This window comes from Cataglyphis hispanica, chromosome 6, assembly GCF_021464435.1.
Source record: "Cataglyphis hispanica isolate Lineage 1 chromosome 6, ULB_Chis1_1.0, whole genome shotgun sequence".
Lineage (NCBI taxonomy): Eukaryota > Metazoa > Arthropoda > Insecta > Hymenoptera > Formicidae > Cataglyphis > Cataglyphis hispanica.
The window spans coordinates 4,352,501-4,376,676 of NC_065959.1; the positions used below are offsets into that span (position 1 = coordinate 4,352,501).

Below are 24,176 nucleotides of genomic sequence, written 5' to 3' on the forward strand. Positions count from 1 at the left end.
ATCATTCGAGCGGATAATCGAGAGGGCGAATCGTCGAAAAATCACTTTCTGTTGGAATCTCGCAAGCATATTTATTAACTTTTGATGGTGATGAATGAGCTTTAACTCGTTCTTCGATATTCTAGTTTTTTACATTACGCAAAGAACGTCGCGCATAGTCGACTTATCTATCCAGCGCAAGTGCATAATTCACGCGTATAAATTATAAATGATCGCGACATAACGAAATATATGTATACGAGTCTTTGACGTTCTAACTTTGTCCCGACCTGCTTTTTCTCGCTTGTCAGGACCGTTTACTTCGTATATGCACTTTGTGTAAGGCGATCGCCTCTCGTGCCTCTGCGTGTCGGTCCCGCGTTGACTTATTGACTGAGGTCCGTTAAACGAGGCGAAAGATCCGTGGGGTCCGGGAAAGTTAACAGATGAACACAAGGGGGACACATGAGCCGATAACACACACGCACATACCTACACATAGATACACAGCATACACGCGTGCCGCTATCGTGTCCGGAGCAGACGCCGATGGGCGGAGATGTTGATCTCGATTTAATTAACGCCAGTTTAAATACCGTCGAACAATTTACTAGCAGCTTCAAATGCTTCATAGCTGAGTAAAGTATTAGTATGCGAATTCGATACGAAACAATATAATAGAATCTGATAGAAAGGTACGTATAGGACAATTAAGACAATTGATAAAAATCGAGTACGTAAAATGATAACGAATTTCATCTGCTGATTCTACTTCATCAAAATGTCCTTCATATTTTTCGCCGGCTAGCGATATTACTCGGCGTTCCACCACCGAAAGGAATGTCTTCTCAAGAATGAACACCTTCCTCGAGTGGACGACGAGCGAGGGACAGATTCCTCGCGCGAACACGTCAACGTCTCATTTGTCACGTCATGTGGAGTGCGTTCGCGACACTTACGTACAATCCACGATGCTTACCCTCGCTCCTCACGTCCCGCTATCCCACACAACCAACCCCTCAAGTAGAAGTGGCTCGTATCCATAAAAGATAGGGGCGAGAGTAAAGTGTGCGCCGTGATCGTAAGCTATGCGTTCGCACCCGCGAATACGTGTAGTGCGTTGCATCAGAGAGGGAATCTGCGTATCTCAGCGAGGAAAAAAATTCAAATCAGAGAAAGAACAAAATTTTTCGAATTGTGAGATAAGAAATAATGTAAAAGAAATGGCTCGATTCATCTCGCCATGTGTATTGTGTATATAGGCTATCATTTTTATCCTTATATAATGATCCTCGTATCTAAGCGCTATATATATTGTTCGTGGATTTACGGCGGACAGATATCATTACTCGCGTTCTCCTTCCAATATGGAAAATATCCGGGGAATCTTACGTGAATTTGACGAAGAGGGCCAGAGAAAACGAAACGCTATAGACATAATAACGCGTCCAATGTAAGGAAGGAAGGAAGGCAAGAAAGAGGGTGCAACCCCCGAGATTTTAAGCCGGTGATATTAATATTGGAGAAGCCGGCGACGGAGTAGCTCTTGGCATGTATATATATATATATATATATGTGTGTAGAAGGCGCTGTAGTTTGTGAAATCGTACGACGTAGATAGGTAGGTCTATGAGCACCTACAGGCGGTTTGTTAAAAGCGCACGCTATACGGCTTAATATCGATTAAAGGCCACAAAGGACTCCGGCTTCACTCTGGCCGTTTACTATCGATACCGAGATTACACGAAATTTCGGCCATATTCGGAATCGTCAACGCGTATACAGCGGCGATGTATGTATTATATATTCGTTTTGCGAAACTATAAAATTTTTTCGTAATATTGGCGAGTTTTATAATTATTATTTGCTCCATGGGGAAATTTGAGTCGTAGTGCATAATAAATCAATCGAGAATGTAAATCGTTTATGAAATGTGTAAATAATATTAAACATCATCCATTGAACAATATCCTATAATTTGCATATATATAAATTGCGGTGTTCCTATATATATATATATATTCCAATTGAGAAAATTTATCGATTTAGATGAAAATATCATATTAATATTAACATCACACGATATATAAAATAATTCAGAGATATGTGAACCGCGCTTTTTGGCGCGTTCAAAATCAAGGATCAAATTTTTTTAAATATAAATGAAGATTACACAGTGTTCGTATGTTCATCAATGTTTTCATTACAGGTCAATTAATTAAAGGCAATTTTTAATATTATCGAGGCAATTTTGGCAAACAAAATTATAATTTAAATTTAAACATATGCATTAATATTTTTCTAATAACGATGAAGAAAAAAGCATAAGTATCATATTCGTATCATATTTTTTATGTTTATTAAACATTTTTTTAACTTTCAATAATCCAATCAGCTGTGTTTGGTAAAAAGTTTTGAAGTGATTTATCTCTTAAAAGTTAAATAGTTGGATCAATTTTAACGAGGATAGATGAACTAGTTTTAACGGAGATGAATCTCTTTTAAAACACGTACATATATTCAAATAAATAGATTGTAGGACAGATTATACAGATATTTTTTTTATCGGAATAAATAGAATATCATTCAAAATATTAAAAACTTATGAGAGAGTGCTCTCGACTTGTTAAAAAGCTGAACATAGAACATAATAATTATGAATGAGTTTCAAAATCATTTTGATAATTAATTTAACAATAAATAATAAGTTAATTTTTTTCAATATTTTATTGTATGTTCAAAAAAAATGATTAATAATTTATAATTTATTAAAATTATAATTTAATTAAAATTATTAAATTTACTAAAAATCATATAATTCTTTTTCTCTGAAAGATTATTTTAGACTCAATTCTCGAAGCATTGTGATTCTCTTCTCTATTTTATACTATCCTAAAGGATAAAAGAATCCCCTTAAATCTCTTAACTTGTGTGTTGTTTACTTTCACTCTCCCTAGTATTAATAAAAAATTTATTTCAATAAAAGTTACGTGAATAAAAAAAAAGTATGACATAAAGTGACATTTTAGGTGAATATTAAAGTAGTTTACGATTAAAAACATACTCGTTTTTTTTTACTCTATATAATTTAAAAAAGGATAGCAAATCTATTCCTTGAAATTATTTGATACAATATGTAATATACTGATATTCTAATATTTGTTTTCCTTTAATATATCATCATAGAAACTCCTATCTGCATCGCGCAACCATCCAATTTCTTTGTCGATTTAACTCACATACTCTATGACCGGTTTCCACGACTGGTATCGAGTAGATAAAGTGTATACACACTGGCTGCTACTAAATGATAACTCTCTCTGCTTCCTTCCATAATATTGCCAAGTAGTGGATAGAATTATGCTCGTGTCGAAAGACCCGATTTCGAGAACTGTGAAATCATAATACCTAACACTTGCCCCTTTGAACATCGCATATTTGATCTATAAATTATTATTTTGGTATCGTAAAATTTTTTGAGTTACAAAATATATCAAAAACAAAAAAATATTTTTTTTAATAATAAAATTGTCTTAAATAACCGAAAAAAAACTGAAGGACTTAAGAAAAATGAAAAAATACATTAAAATGTTTGAAGAAGGAAGAGATTAAATACTGGTTTCTCTCAAACATTCGTGATGAGCGATTCAAATTGACGACAAAAGAAGTTAAAGGAAAAAAGCAATACTCACTTCGCTACGGTGTCCTCGGAGATTGTAATTTGCCCTGAGTGGAAGTTCTGCGGTTCTGGTGCGACAATGCGATGTAGTAAAAGTCACCCCAACCAAGCCGCGAGCGTTGCCGGTAGCTAGCCATCCTTCTTGGTAGTAATTTGTACGATCGAGCTTCCATCCTTCATCCTGGTAAATAAGAGGAGCCAATGTGTTAGTTATTCCTTCTCGCGGAAAGTAGCACAAAACGTCATTCGCTCACGATTTATGGTGCCTCGATGATCTTAACGATCGTGATAGCTATCATAGTTATTTTTAACTCTGTAACTAGGATTGTAAATAGGATAAAAAAAAAATCATCATGTATGATCTCAGAAAGCGATTTAAATAAAATATCCACTGAATCCTTTGCGTGAATAAATTATCTAACAAAAGTGAGTTTTCACACGCGATGAAGACGTTTTCTAAAATGCATTTTCTAACGTTGATTCGTTATTCATTCCGCAGAATTTGATACGAATTTCATTAGAATATATGCACTTTTGCATAGCCAAGTACATATAAAAGCGATGGTTTGATAGCCAAAAATAATTAATTAAGTTAATGGTACGATCGATTATCGTATTATTCGATATCAGATAGCCGTTCAACTAAAATGAAGATGCTAGTATATTCCGTCGCTGAATATTTTATCGGCACATAATGTTTTTTTAATTCAAATATGAGACAAATGGCAAGGGTTTCGATGCTGAAAAGGGGTCTCATCTTCCGACTCGCTATACATACGTAGGTATGTAATTACTTAAGACAGATGAATTCTATCTGAATTCTTAATAATATCGAGATGTACGTTACAGAAAAAGGCATCAAGTTTATTTATTTTTAGTATCTAATCTACTATTTAATATCGTAAATTTTTTGAATAGAAAATTATTACGAGATTTTTGTAATATGAAAACAAGATTAAAATTATATTAGTATATATATTTTAGACTTCGGTTTTGGCACAGAAAACAATCGCAAATATTGCAGGAAATATTCGATCTGGATAATTTGCATCTGTCCCTCCCACTTTGGCATCCTTCCCATCAATAAACGAATCCCTGCAATTCACTGCAATAACGGATACAACTATTTTGAAAGAGCATTCAAATTTTGCATGTTAATTAGCAATGCGCTTTTGACAAAAAAGGGATATGTTTTGATCAAAAAGAGAATTTATTATTTTTTATATAGTAATGGAAAGAAACATGTAACAAGATAGCAAAAGATCAAGAAACAAAGACTATTTCTTTTTAATGTATTCTTTCTTTCTTCGCATTTATATCGGAGATTTCGAAGATAGGATATAATATTCTTTCTTTTCCATGCGCGCTTGAAATCTTTCTCGAAATATCGCGCATGCGGAATAATGTGAATTATACCATAGAATGTCATTAAAATTTCAGATTAAATTACGACTAAAATACACGTGTACTTTGCGGCCCCTAGTACAGAGTTCGCGTATGCTGATAGTTCGCGTATTCACGGACCAATATAATTAAAACGCGATTTAACGGAGATGTTTTGCGTAGCTATAATGAGATGAAGTCCAAGAGGATACAACTAAGCTGAAACAGGAATAGAGCAAAGCCAATAACGATGCGAGAGATTGCAATAATTCAATAGCCAGCTTCCGCAAATATTATTATCCAAAACAATGAAAGAATGTAAAAACGCCGCGCGATGAAACCTCGTGACAATAATCCTTTGTGATTATTGTAAAAAATTTGTGTCTCGCTCATAAATCTTCGTTAGCGTCCAAATCAACGTTGTGCGGTCCTCGCAGAATCGCGTCTCGATTTCGATCTCGCGTCGAGACATTTCGCAAACGCCGCGGCGTGATCGATGACCACGAGGGTGGTCTTTATTTGCAAGTCACAGTGACGTAACAAATAGGGAGGGTGTGTGACGCGAGGAGGAGGATGCGGACGAAGAGAAATCAGCGGTAATCTAATCTTTGCGAACATGTTGAGTGCAATCCGCGGAAAATGGGTGGCGAGGGGGGAGGTCTCGATTGGTTGGAAATCGATGTTGTGCGAAGAGACGCCTTGTGGAACGATCTGCGAAGCTGGGTTGAGCAGGATTTTTTTTACCGCGAGAGAGTTTAGTGCTCGAAACGTCTCGGTGCAATTTTCCGGCAATAGCGCGTATAGTAGTGTAGAGCAGCGGCTCTTGATATAATGACGTTATCGATTCGCGAACGCGATTCACAATAAGTGTGAGTTTAATGGAAATGCACGGGACGACGTACACGCGATACACGTGATACACGTGAAACTTACACATTCTGATCTTCTGGCGAATTACGAATCTTAGCAAAGTCCTTTCTGTCTGTTATTTCCAGCGAAAGAATAAAATATCTTTGTTAAATAAAAAAATTTTAGTCGCAGAAACTTCTCAATCGCAAAGTAAGTAGCAAATATTATCCCTACTAATGGATCGCCATTTATTCCCGACGACCTTTTTCACGGACACATAGAAAATTTATATCGCGTGTAACGGCTTTCGGACATTTTCGATCTCTGTTATACATAAATTCATAAAATATCGTTTTTCGGAATCACTATATCTTATAGCAACGACCGTGTAATCAGACACAGAGAAAGTATAGTTAACGAAATCGGGGGAAAAAATAATGATATATTGCGTACCGATCAAGTATTCGTTCTCCGGGGACGGGTAGACTCCGAGCGACTCGATCGAATTCGCCCTTCGCTGAGTCAATTATTTTTCCAGTAATTGAGCTCCTCGTCTCGCTTCTCTACGCGAGTTTTCATCGCGCTTCTTCCGGCGCTCCAAGGGCCGGTTTCCGCCCAAATCGTTAATCGGCAGATTGGCAGTCTCCGGCGGTGAATTACAGTAGGCGCGAGACGAGAAACGTACTCGTCGATCAAGAAACACGGTCGTAATTAATTCTGATCGATTGCCTCATCCGAGAGTTCGGTAATCAAATTAATCTCCGTTGTACGTTGCACATATACGTACATTGAAAATACCGGAAAAATATGAAAAGATCGTTAAAAGAGAAAGAGAGAGAGCTCGAAAGCCTAAAATAAATAAAATTTGACAAATGTCAAAATTTAAAAAATCAAGAAAATATGTTATAAATTTAAATATAAAATAGCTTAAATACAATATAAGATCTCTAACATATAATTAATTATTATATAATCTTCTCGCGATATAATAGATTCATTGTTTCATCATGAAAATTCTTAATCTTTACAACAAACAAAGGGTATGTCAAGGATTACAAATTTAATATATTTTAGTTCCGTACAAAATAAAATTTCTTTAACACGTTGTGTATTTTAATTATAACACAAGAAGTTACAATTAAAATAACTCTTTTCCACTCTTTAAATTTCTCAGAATTGTAATGTGATAAAGCATCTTTGAATAATTGAGAAAACTACAGGAAACAATTATTTTTTGTTTTGAATTTTTTTCTATCGAATCGTGTTACTGGAAAGAGCCAGAGAGTATAATCCCGAAATCATTTACGCGCGCGATGGAGTTAAGGAAAAATTTTCTCGATGTAAAGAGGAATTCCACGGTTACACACCCGCTTCTCTCGGTACGTGCACGCACGGTACCAGTTCGTGTTTCTCGATGACCTCGTTAAGTGGCATGGAACAAAGCTCGTCGCGGGAAACTTGGGCACTCGTTAGTCGGTCCGTGAAAAGATCCACTCGAGACGCCGAGCATGATCCTCGTCGCCAAGTCAGATTTTACATCACGCGCGGCGAACCCTCCGCTGTGAAATCCTTCACCCCCGCAATGTCTCGCCCCTCTCTTTGCCTTCCACCTCCCCCCCTCCCCCTGTCCTCTCCCCCGAACGCTCTTGCACACATCTCGTCCCGATGGATTCCAATCTCTATTGATGGTTGTTTTGATGCAATCGTGCGATTCTCTTCGGCGTTATTGACTGACGAGACTTCTCGCAGAGATTTCGTCGAAAATTGTAAGATCCTTGCCCCAGGAATCATTATATCTACTTGATTACATGTGAATCTACATATTACGTTAACGATTTTGTATGTATTCAGTCTGACATATTCTATCTCTCGCCATTGTGCAATAGAATTACGAAATTAATTAATTAAATAATTGTAACCGCGAGATACCACGCAAGTCAGTTCAGGATGTAAAGCCATACATATGTAGGATTGTAAAAAGAATTAACGATTGAGCGCAGAACTTACAAGATGCATAGGATCAGGATAAATATATTATAGTATAGTGTAGAGAATTTTACTATAGCCATAAGAGCAAATAAACGTGAGCTAATTACCTTAGCTGTCTCACGCGAGACGAGACAAATTAATTTCGCGCGAGCTTTCGCCTGAAGGCGAAAAGTTTTATCTAATCATCCTTTATTTCCTGCGTTGCAGCGAAGTATATGTGTCAAAGCGTGACAGCTGCATTTTTATTTATGCCTATATACTGTTTTATTGCAGCGCACCGGCCGCTCTATTTCCGTTTATAATTTTGTCCCCTTCTCTCCGTCGTGAATGACGGACACGAATGTCGCGAAATGAAATTTCATCGCCGAGATTAAAAATTGATTCCTTTCTGATTTTTTCGGACGTACTGCGTACCGTTTAAAGGTAGAATTTTCTCCGACGATTCGCCGACGCGTCGCGGTCGACGTACAAAAATAACTATGGATAATCCTCCGCGATAGAATCTAAAAATTGGAGAAGAGGTGAACCTTCTTCACTTCGATCGAGAGTTCTTCAATGCCACGCGATATGCAATGAATGCAAACTTATTCTACAAACTTGCTCGCAAGGATCTATTATCCACAGCGCGCGTGTTGTGCAATAATGTACGTCGTCAGGTCGTTGCATAATATACGCTAATACGTTAATTCGCATTATTAACGAGTAATGTTTGTGAGTAATGTTATCATTCTATCTCATGACTTGTGCAAGGTGATGCAATAAAATATATTTTTAGCTCCTTGCATTTGCATTCGACGCATCGAAATACATCAAATCTATCGCTCATGGAAATCGCCGATTTTTTTTCGACGATTTGACTTTTAAAAGAAAAAGATAGAAAAAATTTTCTCTCATATCCGTGTGCTTTAACTTACGATAAAAAAAAATCTATAAAAATGATAAAGAAGAAGAAAGATATTGTGACGCTAGAGATGATAAGAAAATGAGAGATACGTTGACGCATCTGAAATAATTTGATCAATTATTTCGAAATAATTTAATACCTCCGGCGACTCGTCCGGCACTTTGCCCATCCAGCTGAGCGACAGGATATTGCAATCGCACTTGGCGTTATTATTCTTCTCAAAGTGCAGATGCATGGTTGCGACGCGATCGGCCTTCCCGTCGGCAGGTCCATCAATCTATGGAATCGGCACCGTTTGCCGCGGTTCCGGATTGCCCCGCGGCCGGATTCCACGTCGCCTTTTTCGCGAGCATCCTCGAGCGCCGTGCGCGCACCCTCCTCCCCTCGTTCCGTGACGGATCCCGTGATCGATAATCGAATCACACAGCAGCTCGCACGTCAGCGCGCCCGCACGCGACTAGCGTGTGCCTCGACGGCGGCCAAATCCCTCATGGTCACCCCTCGTGATTTTAAATCCGGGAAGTATTCACCTCCTCACCGAAGGGGTGGAGGAGAGAGCGCGTCGCGAGCGCGACGCTTCTATATTTCGCGATATTAACCCCGGCCCGAAAGGAATTATCGTAGCCGCACCACCAAGGGAGGAGAGGAATCACCACTACCGTGGAGACCACCCCTGGATTTCGCGCGATTCAATTTATCGCCGTTCGCCAACCCTCGATCATTTGTTTCTTATCACGACCGCCATTTTGCCGCCCGAGACGCTACTCCACCTTTCGGGGTTGCCGATTCCCGTGGCCGCGCTTTACGTGCGGGTGGACGTGCGTGTGCTTCTCTCCCTTTCTCTCTTTCTCGCCCGTACTTCCGTTACACACGCGAGTATCCCCGACGCGAGCGTGCGTCCGACTGAAAGCTCGGCCGCGCGCGCGGATCGTCGCCGCCGCCACCGACGCCGCTGCCGCCGCGTTCTCGTTTCTTCCGTTCGTCGCGTCGCTTTCGCACGACGAGCGTATTATTGATTAGAGCCGGCCGTTCCGCGAGACCGTCTCGCGCTTTTCTCCGGTGCTGCATTAAACTCGCCGCGAGCTTTTCCGCGCCTCGCCGCGACCGGCGCGGAACCGCCCCGTTTACTCATGCAGATGCTCGCGATACATCGATATCACATAAATCATAATTATAAATTGATCCATATATTTGATACTACTACTTGAAAGCCACATCTTCAGTCCTTTAGTCCGTATATAATAGTTTTTTGTGTAATAAAATAAAATTTTACACATATCGGAAACTCTGTTTTATTTATTTATTTTTTTTTTAGAAATACTATAACTCAAAATTTTGAAACACGATCGTGTCGATTGATAATAATTCTTTTTTATGCTGATATCTATATGAAATATCGATATTTTAATTTAGTAAGTCTACGTGCGACGTAGAATCGCGAGGAATGGAGTGAGGAGGGAGACAAGTTTTACGCCACTTTAGATGCATCAAGATTTTTCATTGACAGTAGAATCGATTTTTCTCTTCCTCTCGCGCTACTGATGCATGAACACTTTGCGACTAAGACGTAATAAATTTACGTAATAAATTACACAAATATCTTTATAAAGATAAGAGCGTGCCTATCTCTCTCTTTGATGATCTCTCAAGGTTTCGGAAAAATTTATTGCACTTTTCATTTATCATAGCGATATCAGCGTAATACTCCAATATTAATTTATAAAAATTAATAAATTATTGAAAAATACAACTTTTTCTATAAGTAAGTATAAAGTAAGAAACTTTCTCTCAAATTTTATAAATTTGAAAATATATGTATATGAGCACATGTAAAATCGACAGATAGGTGATATAAATATGAATAAATATGAAAATAGTACGCTTGATTTCGCGCTTATCATTTATTCTCTCTTCGATTATCGATAATCGATTGCTTTGATATCGACTGTCTGCATCCTCTAGCGTGCACGCGGGTGCAACAGCTGGACATGACAGTTTGTTGCTTGATAGCTGCTTGAAGTTGCAAATTATATATTTTAGAGATCGTACTTATTTTATTAATCATGGATTATAAGGATGAGCAACGCAATGAGATCGAAGCCTTGGAGTCAATTTATTGTGGGGAATTGGAAAGTATGTATCACAATAAATTTTATAATATAACCTCTATATATTCTCAATTAAAAAACATATAAGGATAATTTAATTTTCGATATGAATTATTTATCGCAAATATTTCAAAATATAAATCTAAACTTTTTTTCTCTTGCAGTTCTAGCGATAGAACCGTTTTATACGTTTGCTATTCCGATAAAAACGGAAGAATACGAGACAGAAACTGATAATGGTCTCAGTTGTCGGTTAGAATTTACATATACATCAAAGTATCCAGATGAACCGCTGCTTATATCAATTACGGAGCAGGAAAATTTTGAGGATGGTGATGAGAAATTAAAGGCACATCTGGTGGAACAAATGAATGAAAATCTTGGTATGGTAATGGTGTTTACATTAGTTAGCGCAGCTCAAGAATGGCTTAATGTACAATGGGACAAAATAAAAGTGAGGAGAGAAGAGACTGCTGCACAAAAACAGAGAGAGGAAGAGGAAGCAGAAAGGGTAAAATATTTCAGATAAAGATACCCAAAGAGATCAATTGTTAATTATAATGTTATTAATAATTTTTTTGTCTTGTAGAAACGATTTGAGGGAACTCGTGTAACTGTGGAATCTTTCCTAAGCTGGAAGGAAAAATTTGATGAGGAAATGGGTTATACAAAACGAAAAGAATTAGCAGATCGTGAAGGAAAAAAATTAACAGGGAGAGAGTTGTTCATGACTGATAAAACATTGGATCAATCAGATCTTAAATTCTTAGATGACGGTAAAATAATTTAATAAGCCTTATTCCTTTATGAAGATAAATCTAATTTACATTTTAAAAACATTGTAATATACGATATGTGATTTTTATCATATAGGTGATGCCGTAAAAGTAGATGAGAGTTTGTTCCAAAATCTAGATGATTTAGATTTAGAAGATGATGATGAAGATGATCCAGACTTTGATCCAAATATCTCGGATGATAGTGCCTAAATGAATCTAATTCGGTAGTCATTAATGCGAATTGATATGTAGAACAAGTTATGAAAAAATTTACTAAATTATTATAAAAAGAAAAAAAATAAAAATATATATTTGAAAATATATTTTAAGTACTTGGCTAGAATTTCTATTGTGAGATAAATATTACATCTAGTAAAAAATAGCAGTGATGATGAAAATCGTTGAGACAGATAACATTTCTTCAACTAATATTTCACTGATAGATAAAATTCACAAAACTGAAAATACTTAAAGAACGGAATAATTTTTATACTTATCTATATATATATATATATATATATATATATATATATATATATATATGAATTGTTTAAAAACTTTGTTCATTAAAGAAACGCGCATAATATCTGTTTATTTTAATATTCGCCCCTCTTCTCTTTCATACACTTATCGCATAATAAGAATGCATGAATGCAATAGAATAAATATATCATTAATAAAATAACGACCAGAATTTAACATTTATTCTCATAATCTTATAACATTATAATTTAGACTTAGTAGTAGTTCATAAATATATATATTTTTGCGATTTGATGAAATCTATTTCTCCTGTGATATTCAAGATACTTATTCATGGCAGCATAATACATTTTCCTATGTAGAAATTGCACAATTTCAAAAACTTTATTTTGTGGCAGTAATCAAAGTCTATGTATATACTGTCGATAAATACTTGCATTCCACAGAACATATAATTTTTTCGACGAAAATTTCATTTGTGATAAATTTGTATAGCATTCTTGTCTATAAAATATAAGAATGCATGTCACTATAGAATACAAAAAATATGGATATTACAATATTTTTATATATAATAATATCATAACAATTTCTCTGATATTTCTGTGCAACTTATTTGATGTTAGTGAAATAAGTAACTGTTCCATATGATTTATTCATTTTACATTATATGAAAAAAAATGTATAAAGAAGAGAGAGTAATCTCATGTACCATCTCTGATATATCGAATAATTCTCTAATGAGGGGAGGACAACTATTCATTAACTATAACTCCCATACAAAATAAGAGAGTGTATGATGTATTTTATGTCTGTATTTCATGTATTTTATATATGTATAGTGGTACTACGTTATTAGAGATACTTTTCTAATCATTTTGAAAATGAAGGTTTTAAAAAAATAAATAATCTATTTTGGAATATTTGACAATCCATGTCAAAGTTAGTGAATAGTTGTTTGTATACATTATATACTCGAGCATATATATATAAAATTCTGCTGCGTTGTATCCAGTATCCAACATCACTACATCATTAAATATTATATTAAATAAATATAAATACACTTGAGATTATTTAAACATAAGAATCACGTCAAACATAATACCATCAATAATAAGTTGCAATTTCTTAATATTAAAGAGTATATATAATAGTCATGTAACCACTCGCAACGATATTGACGTTTATTTTTTTTGTGACTAAAAAAAATTAAATTAAAATATATGTCAAAGTAGTCACCTCGCGTTTAGATTTGCCAACTTGTTATAATCTGTTAAGAAAGAAGTCACCGTTAGTCACCCAAAATAATGGAGAGTTTCATAAGTTTAACCAAGCGCTATGTGTAAATAAATAATATTCGTATAAATAATTATTTACGGAGAGATAAAAATGATTTAAAAAACTGCAAATAAATATAATAATAATTTATTTTTTCGAAAAGAGACGTAGTTTTAATCGCTTGGATAAACTTTAATGATATTAGAATGTGTGTACAAATTTAATATTGTCTCCCAAATAATGAAGCATGTTCTATCGCGACCGTGAAATATTGCACCTAAGACAGCAATTTCAAGCAGAATAATAATGATTATGAAATATTTAGAGCAAAATCTATTAGCAAAATTAATCTAACAAAAATATTTTATTATGTTATAAAAATGCAATAGATTCTTTTTAAAGAAAAAAAATCTTGTTATGAAACTTATATTTTTGTTCTCAAATCAACACACAAGAGAATGTCCAGAGATAAACATTTCGAACGAACATCATCATTTAATATTTTAACTTACACCCATTTAATTTATTATTATTTTATACCCGCATATTGCATATGATTTTCATAAAGTATTCAAAAATACATTATTCAAAACGGATCAAAAGCTGTAGTCATCATTTTTAATCTCATCTATGCAACATCTTATTCTATTTCTAAGTTTTAAAAATTACACTCATACAAATATTAGAATGCTTTATCTAAATAAATGTTTACACAATCAAATCTATCATTAATATCAAAGAAATTCCGACTTTTGACAAATTTTATTTTTGATTTGTATAGATATAGATGCACACATATTTATTTAAAACTTCAAAAAAAAATATTAATATTTTATCTATAAGATATATCGCAAAGTAAAAATCTTTGACCCAAAAGATAAATGTCACGATCTTTATTGGGATTTGGAAAATCTATTTTCAGATAGATTATTTTTCGATGAGAACAATTGGTCACAATTCTTTGGAGAAAGAAATAGAAGATAAGAATTGAGAATATTCTCATATCTCTTCTAGATAATGATCGCCTTAAATGAGAAATCGGGAAACCTAAATATATATTATATATTTTTAATATTCTATGATCGCGCGCGCGATTAAATTTTTAATAGAGCTTGCGTGACACAAAATTTCTAGAGTCTAATTATCATTGGTTTTGATAAGGGGAACCGTTAATTATATATCGTCTGACATTTTTACATACATTTTTCCGACATTGAAAAACACGTAAGACAATACAATGTTTTTTTTTTACAAAATGCGTCTATATAGTATAAACTTTCCTTAATTAATATACTTTCAACCATTGCTCCTATAGAAGTACTCATCTTTTTTTTTTAATACTGATACACAAACGAAGAGGAAAACATGCTGCGCTGTTAACTTATTGCAGCATAAGTAACATTGTCAGCTATTTAATGCCAGCAATCATGCCGCCATCTACTACATTAACACTTCGTGCAAATAAGTAACTTCTCTTACAATTAAAATGATTTGCAAGCTGTTCTGCAGATTTGCGTATGCCATGAGTGACATTGGTTATAGGTCGAATAAACATCGATATTTTTTAAAGACAATAATGATAGCCTCCAATTTTATACTCCCGGCCGATGAAATTCATTACAGCTGTTTTAAATCATGGCGGATTTCTATTGTGTCTCTGGAAAAAGATTAATTAAACTTGAGCAGTTTTCATCGAGATTTATCGTTAAAATGAACGACACGAAGAGAGGAACACTAGATAACAAAAAAATGAATGGAATATTATATAGATGAAGCGGCGATTATTATGAATTACAAAATAAGATGTCTAAGCTTAATGAATTTTTGTTCAATAACATTGAAGCAATTAGCATTACTCTTTTTTTCCTGAAATCGCTATCAATAACACAAGCTCAAGATTGAGTATCAATTTTACATTTTGCATTTGCAAATATTATTCTGTGAAATAAAAGTCATGAACAACAATAATTTTAAAAAAATGATGGCCAGAGAAGCAATTTTGTTTATTTTATTAAGCACTATGACCATGGAGAAAATGCAAAAGAAAAATAAGAAAACAACGTGCAAAGTTTATTGTATCAAAACAAAAGATTTTTAATTATTGTTCTAAAGACTCTAGTTCGATTGGACTTACTACTCATTCAGGCTGTCTACAGAGTGGCTGCGACTCTATTTGCTATGACTAATTTTGATATATGACTACTTTTTCGATTCTATAGCTTGTGAAAACAATACATCTCATCATCGTGATTCGAAGCATTCGTTGTACTTACTTTTCCGGTAACATACGAGGCTTGGCATAATCACCCGGCCACTCGTATAAATTTGGCAGTGGACTGTCATAGTTGGCATCGTACATCTTATTCATGATAAATCGTCGCTTGTCTTTCGGTTCCGGATATTCGCTCGCCAAACCACCTGTATTAACAGCAGCAACAAATAATATTTAAATTAAATAATGTGATTAATAGTATTTTTCGATTATCCGCGATTATCAATGGTATCAACCTTTGGCGTAAGCGTAATCGGCTATCTTAACCGCGATGTCGATAGAGCAGTCTCGAATGGTATTCAACGGTGGATACAAACTACCCCTTTCGAGATCCTCGTCTTTCACATGATCAGCAACAACCTGTGCCGAGATTAAGAAAAGATCTTCGGTGATGTGATGCACTCCGGTGCCGATAACGCCCAAAGCGACACCGGGAAAGATGTATGCGTTATTGCCTTGTCCAGGCTTGAATGTCTTTCCTTTGTATGTCACTTCACCAAATGGCGAGCCAGAGGAGAATATGCATCTACCCTAAAAAACGTAGACAAGTTCAACGAGGTTTAAAGCAAGCAGAATTATCGGTACAACGTTATTCGTGTGCGATTTAAACATGGATTGTATTCACATACATCGGTATAATCATACGCTTGCTGCGCCGTACATTCAGCTTTACTGGTTGGATTACTCAGAGCAAAGATCAACGGTCTCTCGTTATTCTTCGCCATCTCTCTGAGAACCTCGGGAGTGAAAGCCCCTGCTGCTGCCGAAGCGCCTGCGCAAAACATTTTAATTTTATATATTCAAGGAAGTAGCTTGAAAATAATGCTATTTACCTATCAAAACGGTAGGCTTGATAGCCTTCACGACTTCGAGCAACGTTTTCATCACTTTGTAATCCTTCGCGTACCAGATCTTGTGGCCTTCTAGATTACCCTCGGGCCGATTCTTTACGAGCAATCCATCGATGTCCATCATCCAGATATTATCACGCGCTTGCTGTTGTGTGCAACCGTCAGCCTCCATTGCTTTCACGCAGAGATCAGCTATTCCGATAGCCGCCTACAACCGGGTAGAAACGCGTGATTATTTATTATTGTCGAGATATGCGGTTATCATACCGCCTCGAGAATCTACCTCTCCGGCGCCTAGGAAGACAAATTTATTATCTGACATCCTCTTCTTAGTTATTCTCTTTGATGCCAAGATTCCAGCTACCGCAACCGCAGCCGTACCTTGTATATCATCATTGAACGTACAGTATTTATTTCTGTATTTGTCTAAAAAACGGAAAGCATTGTGGTTGCCGAAGTCTTCGAACTGAAACATGTGACGAGAACGTGTCATTATTATCATATCGGATTCACATGTATATTACATATGTATCGTGCGTATATGTTAGCTTACTTGAATAAGAACGTTTTGTCCATACTTTTGTACACAGGCAGCCATAAATTCATCGATCAATTCGTCATACTCAGCACCTTGGCTCCTAGGCTTGTTCAGACCGATGTAATGAGGATCGTTCCTTAGCTGTTCATTATTAGTGCCCACATCAATAGTAATCGGTAGGCATTGGTGTGGTTTAATGCCAGCCAGAGCTGTATAAAGTGCTAATTTTCCGACGGGGATACCCATGCCGCATGCCCCGAGGTCGCCGAGACCCAAAATCCGCTCGCCGTCTGTCACGCAGATGGCTCGCACCGCTTGCTCCGGCCTAGAGATGTGATAGATATCATCGTAAATATAAAAAATGGTCAAAAAGATAGACGCTAACTAGGAATAGACATTAAGACGCTACTATATGCGTAAAATAATCATAGATAATTTTTATTTGCCGTATATTATAACATAAAGATAACGCGCGCGTTGTACGTGTCGTGTTAAATTCTATTTTTAGCAAACACACACATAGACGCGTACTTTCGTTTAAACTCTATGTTGCGTTCCCAAACCAGTTCTCTTTCAACTCTTACGATCATTTTTTCATCAATCGTGTAACTTATTAAAAAAAGAATAAACGCAAATATTATCACGCTATCGCCTTTTTTTCACAAATAATAAATTTTTTCACGCAAATACAATTAGAGTACAAATACAAGATTTTTGTGGAAAGGTATTTTCGATACTAACCAGTTATTTAAGATCTCGTAGATATGACCCTTATCATATATAGTAATAAAGAGGCCGCGAGGCCTGCGATAGATCACGCCAAATTTTTGGCAGGCCAGACCAACGGTGGGCGTATAGACAATTGGCATCATCTGTTCAATGTTTTCACTCAACAGACGGAAAAATAATCTCTCGTTCCTCTCCTGGAAATCATACCGTGAGGAAAATTAAAATTGCGATCAAGATTTTAAATATGAATGATGAAAGAAAAGCGGTTGCTCACTTGAAGCTCCACGAGATACAAATATCGATTCAAATCCTCCGTGTACTTCATCACCGAAGCTTTACACAACGCCAGCTGTTCCTCCTGCGTCTTAAATCTGGGAGGTTGCAGTCCGTGTATCCCCAGAGCTAGCCTTTCTTTCAAAGTGAATGCCAGGCCCTGTGTAATTGTGTGATGAAATATTTATACTTTTATGAAATGATAAAGTCGCTAGGGAAAATTTTATAAATACAAAGTACCTTGTTAAGTCGGGGATCTCTGAGATGTCCAATTCCCTTTACCATATTTATCGGTACCACATCTCCCGAGACCTCGTGGATGTCCCTTTGTTGAACACCGTCCCTTACGGCGATAGGCGCGAGGACTCGCGTCCATGATCCACCGCAATTTCTGCCACTGGCCGATCTAACAAACATACGCGCGAAAAATTATACCCGATATCTCACAGTTGCATTAATTTGTGCATTTATTTATGCCTCACGGAAAGAGGAATTTTTTTGCTTTTTTTTTTTTTATTGTCGACAAAAACCACAGCTGACATCCGCCGCGCGCATTAAAACGCGCGACCATCTACTATAATTAATAGCGACGTAATCGGTGAGTCATTCCGGAAATATCAACAGCGTGAGAATCGGCCGAAGAAAAAATGCGAGACAAACATAATATCCATCTCATTCTCGAATTATTTATATTAGAGCATGATCGAATAAATGATACGCAATTTAATGAAACTTGAGACGGAGCGTTGACACTCGTTCCCTTGAGCAGGAATTGCAAATGAGTCGCTCTTATCACATATCGCTTTACGCATATCTACTCTCATTAATGTTATGCTGATAAAAGAGAGATAGATTTCATATATACTTAAAATGTGCTTCAAAAATATTATCTCAATAGAGATTTTATATTGATATAAGGCATACACATATATTTTTATATTAACATTAATTAGTGTTATATAAGTATAGATAACTAAATTTTTTAATTTCAGTTTTTTAGAAAATAACATTAATTACGATTTAAAAAAAATGAAAAAATTATACAGTCACATTTGACGTAGTATTTGTATACTATGATTTCCTCTTTACTGCTAATCGCAAAATTGATAACAAGCCCGATAATCGTCCGATAAACGAAGATAATGATTAGATAAGATTTTATCGAATATTAAAGTTGAAGTTTGCGGTGAAATTAACGAAACTACAAGTAAAGCAGATGATAACTCCATATGCAGGTTTTTTCTCCGAAGAGAACGTAATTCTTAGAATGACATATACTTAAAAAGTTTTAAGATTAAATATGGGATAAAATAAATTTTCTATGCTGCGTTACGCCTATGAAAAGTAATATCTTTATATCTTAAAAGAAATGTTTCCACAATATTAAAATAAAATTACAAATAAAATTGAATTAAATATGAATAAAAATTACAATAAAATAAAATAAAATAGTTTCAAAGTAATCGAAAAAACGATATATTTAAATCTTGAAATACTGACCCGCGACAAGCATCTTACACCTACGAAATTACCTGACATCACTTCGAGAACCAAAGCAGGTTACGCTATTATTATTGCCGTGGCGTAAAGCCAGCTTTAAAGAAATGATCGTGCGAATTCCGCCTCAACTTATATGTATCTCTTTTAGCCATAACTCGGAGATATGATGATCATAGCACATTAGGCTTATATTATCCATGCCGCGCATTTAGCGAATTATCTGAATTCCTCGCGAAATACGCATTGCTTTACATTAAAGTAGCATGTCCGTAATGAATGTTTATACTTTAAACATATACATAGATGTTTTCCCTTTCGGTATTATATCGTAAACTTTATTTCAGATGAATTCTAATTTATGTGATAGTACATTTAAAAAAATCGAATTATTATTTTATCTATGTACATGTGTCATGTATGTTTATATATATATATATATATATATATATATATATATATATATATTGTTATTAATTTTGTATATATATTCTGATTTTTAAAATATTTTTATAAAAGATTCTGTCGCGATTTTTCTTTTATAGATTATAAGATCGCTTTATATACGATAATTTACAACTAAAATCAAGATAGGATTCTATCAACAATTTTATGCCAAATATTCTAACATATGCATATGTTCTGATATATATTTTATGTACATGTGTATTTTATGTACATTCTTCAAATATTTTTTCTACAACATATACAATTATAAATACAAAATTAAAAAAAGACTAAATTCAATGACAAATTCATATTTGCGAATATAATTACTTCATAATGTATAGAAAGAGAATAAGCATTACAACTATGCTTTTGTGCTGATTCCGCATTGTCATTATAATCAGAGAGAGTGTAGTTCCGATGTTATGATTAATAGCGATGTAGCCCTCCCACGTAAAGTAGATTTCTTCGTTGTTTTCTCATTGTCATCAAACGACCGGAACTGTGTCGCGATTGTATATAGTGTATACAGAATAAAAAAATCATTAACTTATACAAGGCATAATCGAAATAAATTGATTCAACTATTATATGTAAAATATTATTCTCTCACCGAAATTAATAATTATATAACTCTTCTCTCACCAACTTAATGGATTCTATAAATATCTGACAAACCCCAATGATATAAGACAGCGTGATGTAACCAAAGTTTCACGTTGAAGTTCGCGTTGAAATACGATTCTATGTCTCTTATCTCTTTTCTTATAGTTCTCTGATTGATCGACTATGACATTAGCGATAATGTTTTTTACATCGATTTCTATATAAAGAACGATATTATAAGCAGAGTAGATTATGTTGATTACTTTAGATTTAGTTTCTAATTAAAATTACCGTGTTTGTGCAAATCGTTTATTATCAGGAAATTACGTATTAAAAAAAATGTAAAATCTAATATCAATAATTGCCAAAAAAATTTCAATTAAAAGCAAAAAAAATCCTTCGAATTTGAACATCCAGTAACTGTCAGGCAAAATATTGTTTTTCCCAAACTAAAACATGAATTGCAATAAGATGCAAATTTTAAATACTTTTACGTACAAATTAGCAAGATGAACAGTTTACATAGAGTTTTCTTTAGCGATAGATAAATTCGTCCTTAGGTAAACGAGGCGCTTTTCGAAATTATATCTAATATTCAACTTGCGCATAGAAAACATGTCACATCACTTACAAAACGAGGCGATATGTGCATAGATCGCAAAACTGTTGTATTACCAGGAAGCGATGCTCAATTAATTTGCACAAATAATCGATTAAATACATCTCGAGCCGCGGATGTGGAAATGCAGCGCGTTAAGTATCGTAAATTGGATCGAGCGGAGCACGGCGCGTTAGGGTAACTGAGCGCATCTGTCAAACGCTTTACGATGATGCGATTGTGTGCCCATATATCGTTCCTATTATCGATTATCTTGAAACTGCTTATAGATAATTTCAATGGTATGTATCAAACAATATAGACATAGTATCTATTGTATTATATGATCATATTATACGTTTATGATTTGAAATGATAATTAGTGAGAAAGAAAGATGATTCGCTCTCTCTTTCGACGAAACGAAGATATTCCAGATCGTATATATTCTTCTTTTCTCGATGATCATGGAACTATTCTACTTATGCAAAATGAGTCAGATTTTAAGAATAGACTAATGTAAAAATATAAGCAAAGAATGTTATATAAATATATAAGAGAGCCTAAATGTTTTGAGATAAAATATTTTAATAGTAATATGTATATATATATATATATATATATATATATATATATACACAGAAGATAAAATATGATATAAATCAATCGCTGATGTTTTTATCCAATTTCTTTATTTATGCTATATTTGTCTAAATTTGTTCAAAGTCATTAACGTAGATAAGAACTTATCTACAATTGTTATTATTTTTTTTATTATTATGCATAATTATCGATGAATGTCAGATAATCGCAACGACTAGTGGAAGAATAAACATAAGTTAAAATAAGATATAAAAATATTTATGCATTCATTAATTTAAATAAATGCATTACAATTATTTAAATGTAAAATTAATTAAACTATTTTTTACCACCCCCAAATATATACTGTATAAATTATATCGATCACCTTCGACGATTTTATAATAAACAGCTGAAAGATAAATATTTATGTATTCATTAATTTAAATAAATGCATTACAATTATTTAAATGTAAAATTAATTAACAAACTATTTTTTACCACATCCAAATATATACCGTATAAATTATATCGATGACCTCCGACGATTTTATAATAAACAGCTGAAAGATGAATATTTATGTATTCATTATTTTTAAGTCGTAAATAAATTGTTTCTCTGAATATATCAATTTTTCCATATGTCATCGCGATTATTCGCAAATGAAAATTATTTTTCATCTCGTTTAATGTAGAAATTATACTAATCACCTTTTCGATGATTTCATAGTAAACAGCTGAAAAAACAAGTGCAAATATTTATATGCTCGTTATTTATGTTCATTATTATATTAAAAAATAAATCAATATTTTATTATTTGCTAAATTGCTTTTTCAGGTTCACGAGTTCCGCTGTCAAATTAAAAAAACATGCTATTTTTTGAGCATATGGTCGATTTTCGGGTCGATTATCGTTTTAATTGAACATTTAACTCGAAGCGTTTTTTATTTCTTTCGATTTCTACAATTTCACGAATTGAATGTCACATGATGTGTCACCATACGCCCCTGATGCTTCCGGGCAATCACCATTTTTACCTTGACTTTACGTCACAAGATTATCCATGTTAATCCGTTATTTCCGCCGACATCAATTTCGCAATAGAATATTGATTTGTATTCAATTTTATTCAGAAAGCTGCGATAAAAATTGTGCAAAAAATGCAAAGCAGTTGTATAGTAGAGGAAAAAGACCTATTGCGCAACATTAATACTTTCGATGACGCGATATTCGGGTGAAACGATACGGTAAATATGATAAAATTTACTTATCTGTGTTAATTTTTATTTGCGCAGTTAAAAAGTACTAATTAACAATCGCAATTCAGGATTTAAAAGATAAAAGACACTTTATTACGAATTATCAAGATCTGTGGGAATTATATGGACATCGATACTTCTCGATAATTAAATTAAGATAGACATTTTTAAGCGAGATTAGAATCACTTATCTAATCCGGAGAAGAATATTAAACAATTATTTTCCGAAACACCGGATAATCACTGCGAAACCTTATCGAGGTGGCGAGCGAAGAACATTGCAAAAGAAACGAATCCTTCGGGACAATAATCAAGGTCACGGGCAAAAACCAGAACAAAGACAGAGAGTTAGAGAACGAGAACAATCCCGGAGAGATCACCTGGACAGAGGAGTTTGTCTCTCAACAACAGTTCGCCTCGGCGCGTCAGTAACCTGGCTTCGCTACTCGGTATCGATCGCCGGTTGGTTGCTGGGGGCTCCTATTTTCAGCACCGCATTGCGGGATTGCGAAGAAAGTTGGGTTAAACTTGGCGGCCCTTTATCTCTTGTTACGAGGTGTCAGAATATTTTTCCTCATGAAGATCACAAAGAATCCGCGTAATACATGAAGAACGCGCGTATGTCGGTGAGCTAATCTCACGGGGCCTGTCGACGGGGACCCCGGGAAGCGACGGTCAAGCGAAAAATTTCGCACTCTGATTCAGTACTCACAATATAGACCTCTGCAGGACGAACATCTCGCTCTCCTCGTGTTGCTCGCAGCTGATCGCACCTCCCACCCGACAGGATCGGCGCGCGCGACTGCGCGTTCTAACACAAGGAACACCGGCCGTGCCGCGCCCGCGCCTCGACGGACATACCGCTTCAAAGCGGCGGCGACCGGCGGCGACAAAAGCGCGCCGCGAAAGGTGCGACGCGACGCGGAAGAACTTCAAAAGAAATGCGCCGAGCTTGCGTATTTTTTTCTTTTTTAATTTTAAATTTTTTACACTCGCGCAAAAGAGAGACACGCAGAGTCTTGAAAGATTCTTATCTCGTCCTTACCTTAACACATGCTAATCAGCCTGTGATTTAATCTTTAGATATCTTG

At 35.0% G+C, this 24,176-nt stretch overlaps 3 protein-coding genes across 7 annotated transcripts in view; 1 reads left to right on the forward strand and 2 right to left on the reverse strand.

The window, feature by feature from the left end:
• The window catches only part of LOC126850227 (tubby-related protein 4), a 23,702-nt gene extending 14,029 nt beyond the window's left edge, over positions 1-9,673 (reverse strand). Inside the window, exons 1-2 of the mRNA XM_050592980.1 lie at positions 8,923-9,673; positions 3,672-3,839 (exon numbers count right to left, since the gene is read on the reverse strand). Of these exons, the coding sequence (XP_050448937.1) occupies positions 3,672-3,839; positions 8,923-9,018 (264 nt within the window). The 5' untranslated portion in view covers positions 9,019-9,673. The remainder of the gene's footprint in view (positions 1-3,671; positions 3,840-8,922) is intronic.
• Positions 9,674-10,752: 1,079 nt separating this feature from the next.
• Positions 10,753-14,683, forward strand: LOC126850354 (RWD domain-containing protein 1). The gene is made up of 4 exons (XM_050593254.1): positions 10,753-10,916; positions 11,056-11,402; positions 11,481-11,667; positions 11,765-14,683. Exons 1-4 carry the CDS (start codon positions 10,847-10,849, stop codon positions 11,878-11,880), a joined length of 720 nt encoding a protein of 239 aa, XP_050449211.1. The 5' UTR covers positions 10,753-10,846; the 3' UTR covers positions 11,881-14,683.
• On the reverse strand, positions 12,348-23,954 carry LOC126850264 (NADP-dependent malic enzyme-like). Of its 5 annotated transcripts, XR_007687526.1 has the most exons (12): positions 23,798-23,954; positions 18,338-18,503; positions 18,099-18,257; positions 17,837-18,018; positions 17,111-17,420; positions 16,841-17,023; positions 16,540-16,765; positions 16,336-16,478; positions 15,943-16,237; positions 15,708-15,852; positions 14,914-15,091; positions 12,348-13,426 (listed from the first exon to the last, which is right to left on the reverse strand). XR_007687526.1 is itself a non-coding variant. In XM_050593082.1 (11 exons), the coding sequence occupies exons 1-11, from the start codon at positions 23,821-23,823 to the stop codon at positions 13,420-13,422; spliced, it is 1,842 nt and encodes a 613-aa protein (XP_050449039.1). In that variant the 5' UTR covers positions 23,824-23,954; the 3' UTR covers positions 12,348-13,419. The 5 variants fall into 5 exon arrangements, 4 of the variants coding, with proteins under 4 accessions (XP_050449039.1, XP_050449038.1, XP_050449040.1 ...); XM_050593082.1 differs by lacking the exon at positions 14,914-15,091; XM_050593081.1 differs by having other exon boundaries at positions 12,348-15,091.
• Positions 23,955-24,176: the final 222 nt, after the last annotated feature.

Coding starts and splice junctions, on each gene's coding strand:
- LOC126850264 (XM_050593084.1), bottom strand. CDS start 21,370: ATGTATTTAATCGATTATTTGTGCAAATTAATTGAGCATCGCTTCCTG. Junction 16,766..16,840: donor TCTTCCTAGGCGCCGGAGAG/GTAGATTCTCGA, acceptor ACCCGGTTGTAG/GCGGCTATCGGAATAGCTGA. Junction 15,853..15,942: donor CGATTACGCTTACGCCAAAG/GTTGATACCATT, acceptor CTGTTAATACAG/GTGGTTTGGCGAGCGAATAT.
- LOC126850354 (XM_050593254.1), top strand. CDS start 10,847: ATGGATTATAAGGATGAGCAACGCAATGAGATCGAAGCCTTGGAGTCA. Junction 10,917..11,055: donor TTATTGTGGGGAATTGGAAA/GTATGTATCACA, acceptor TTTCTCTTGCAG/TTCTAGCGATAGAACCGTTT. Junction 11,403..11,480: donor AGGAAGAGGAAGCAGAAAGG/GTAAAATATTTC, acceptor TTTGTCTTGTAG/AAACGATTTGAGGGAACTCG.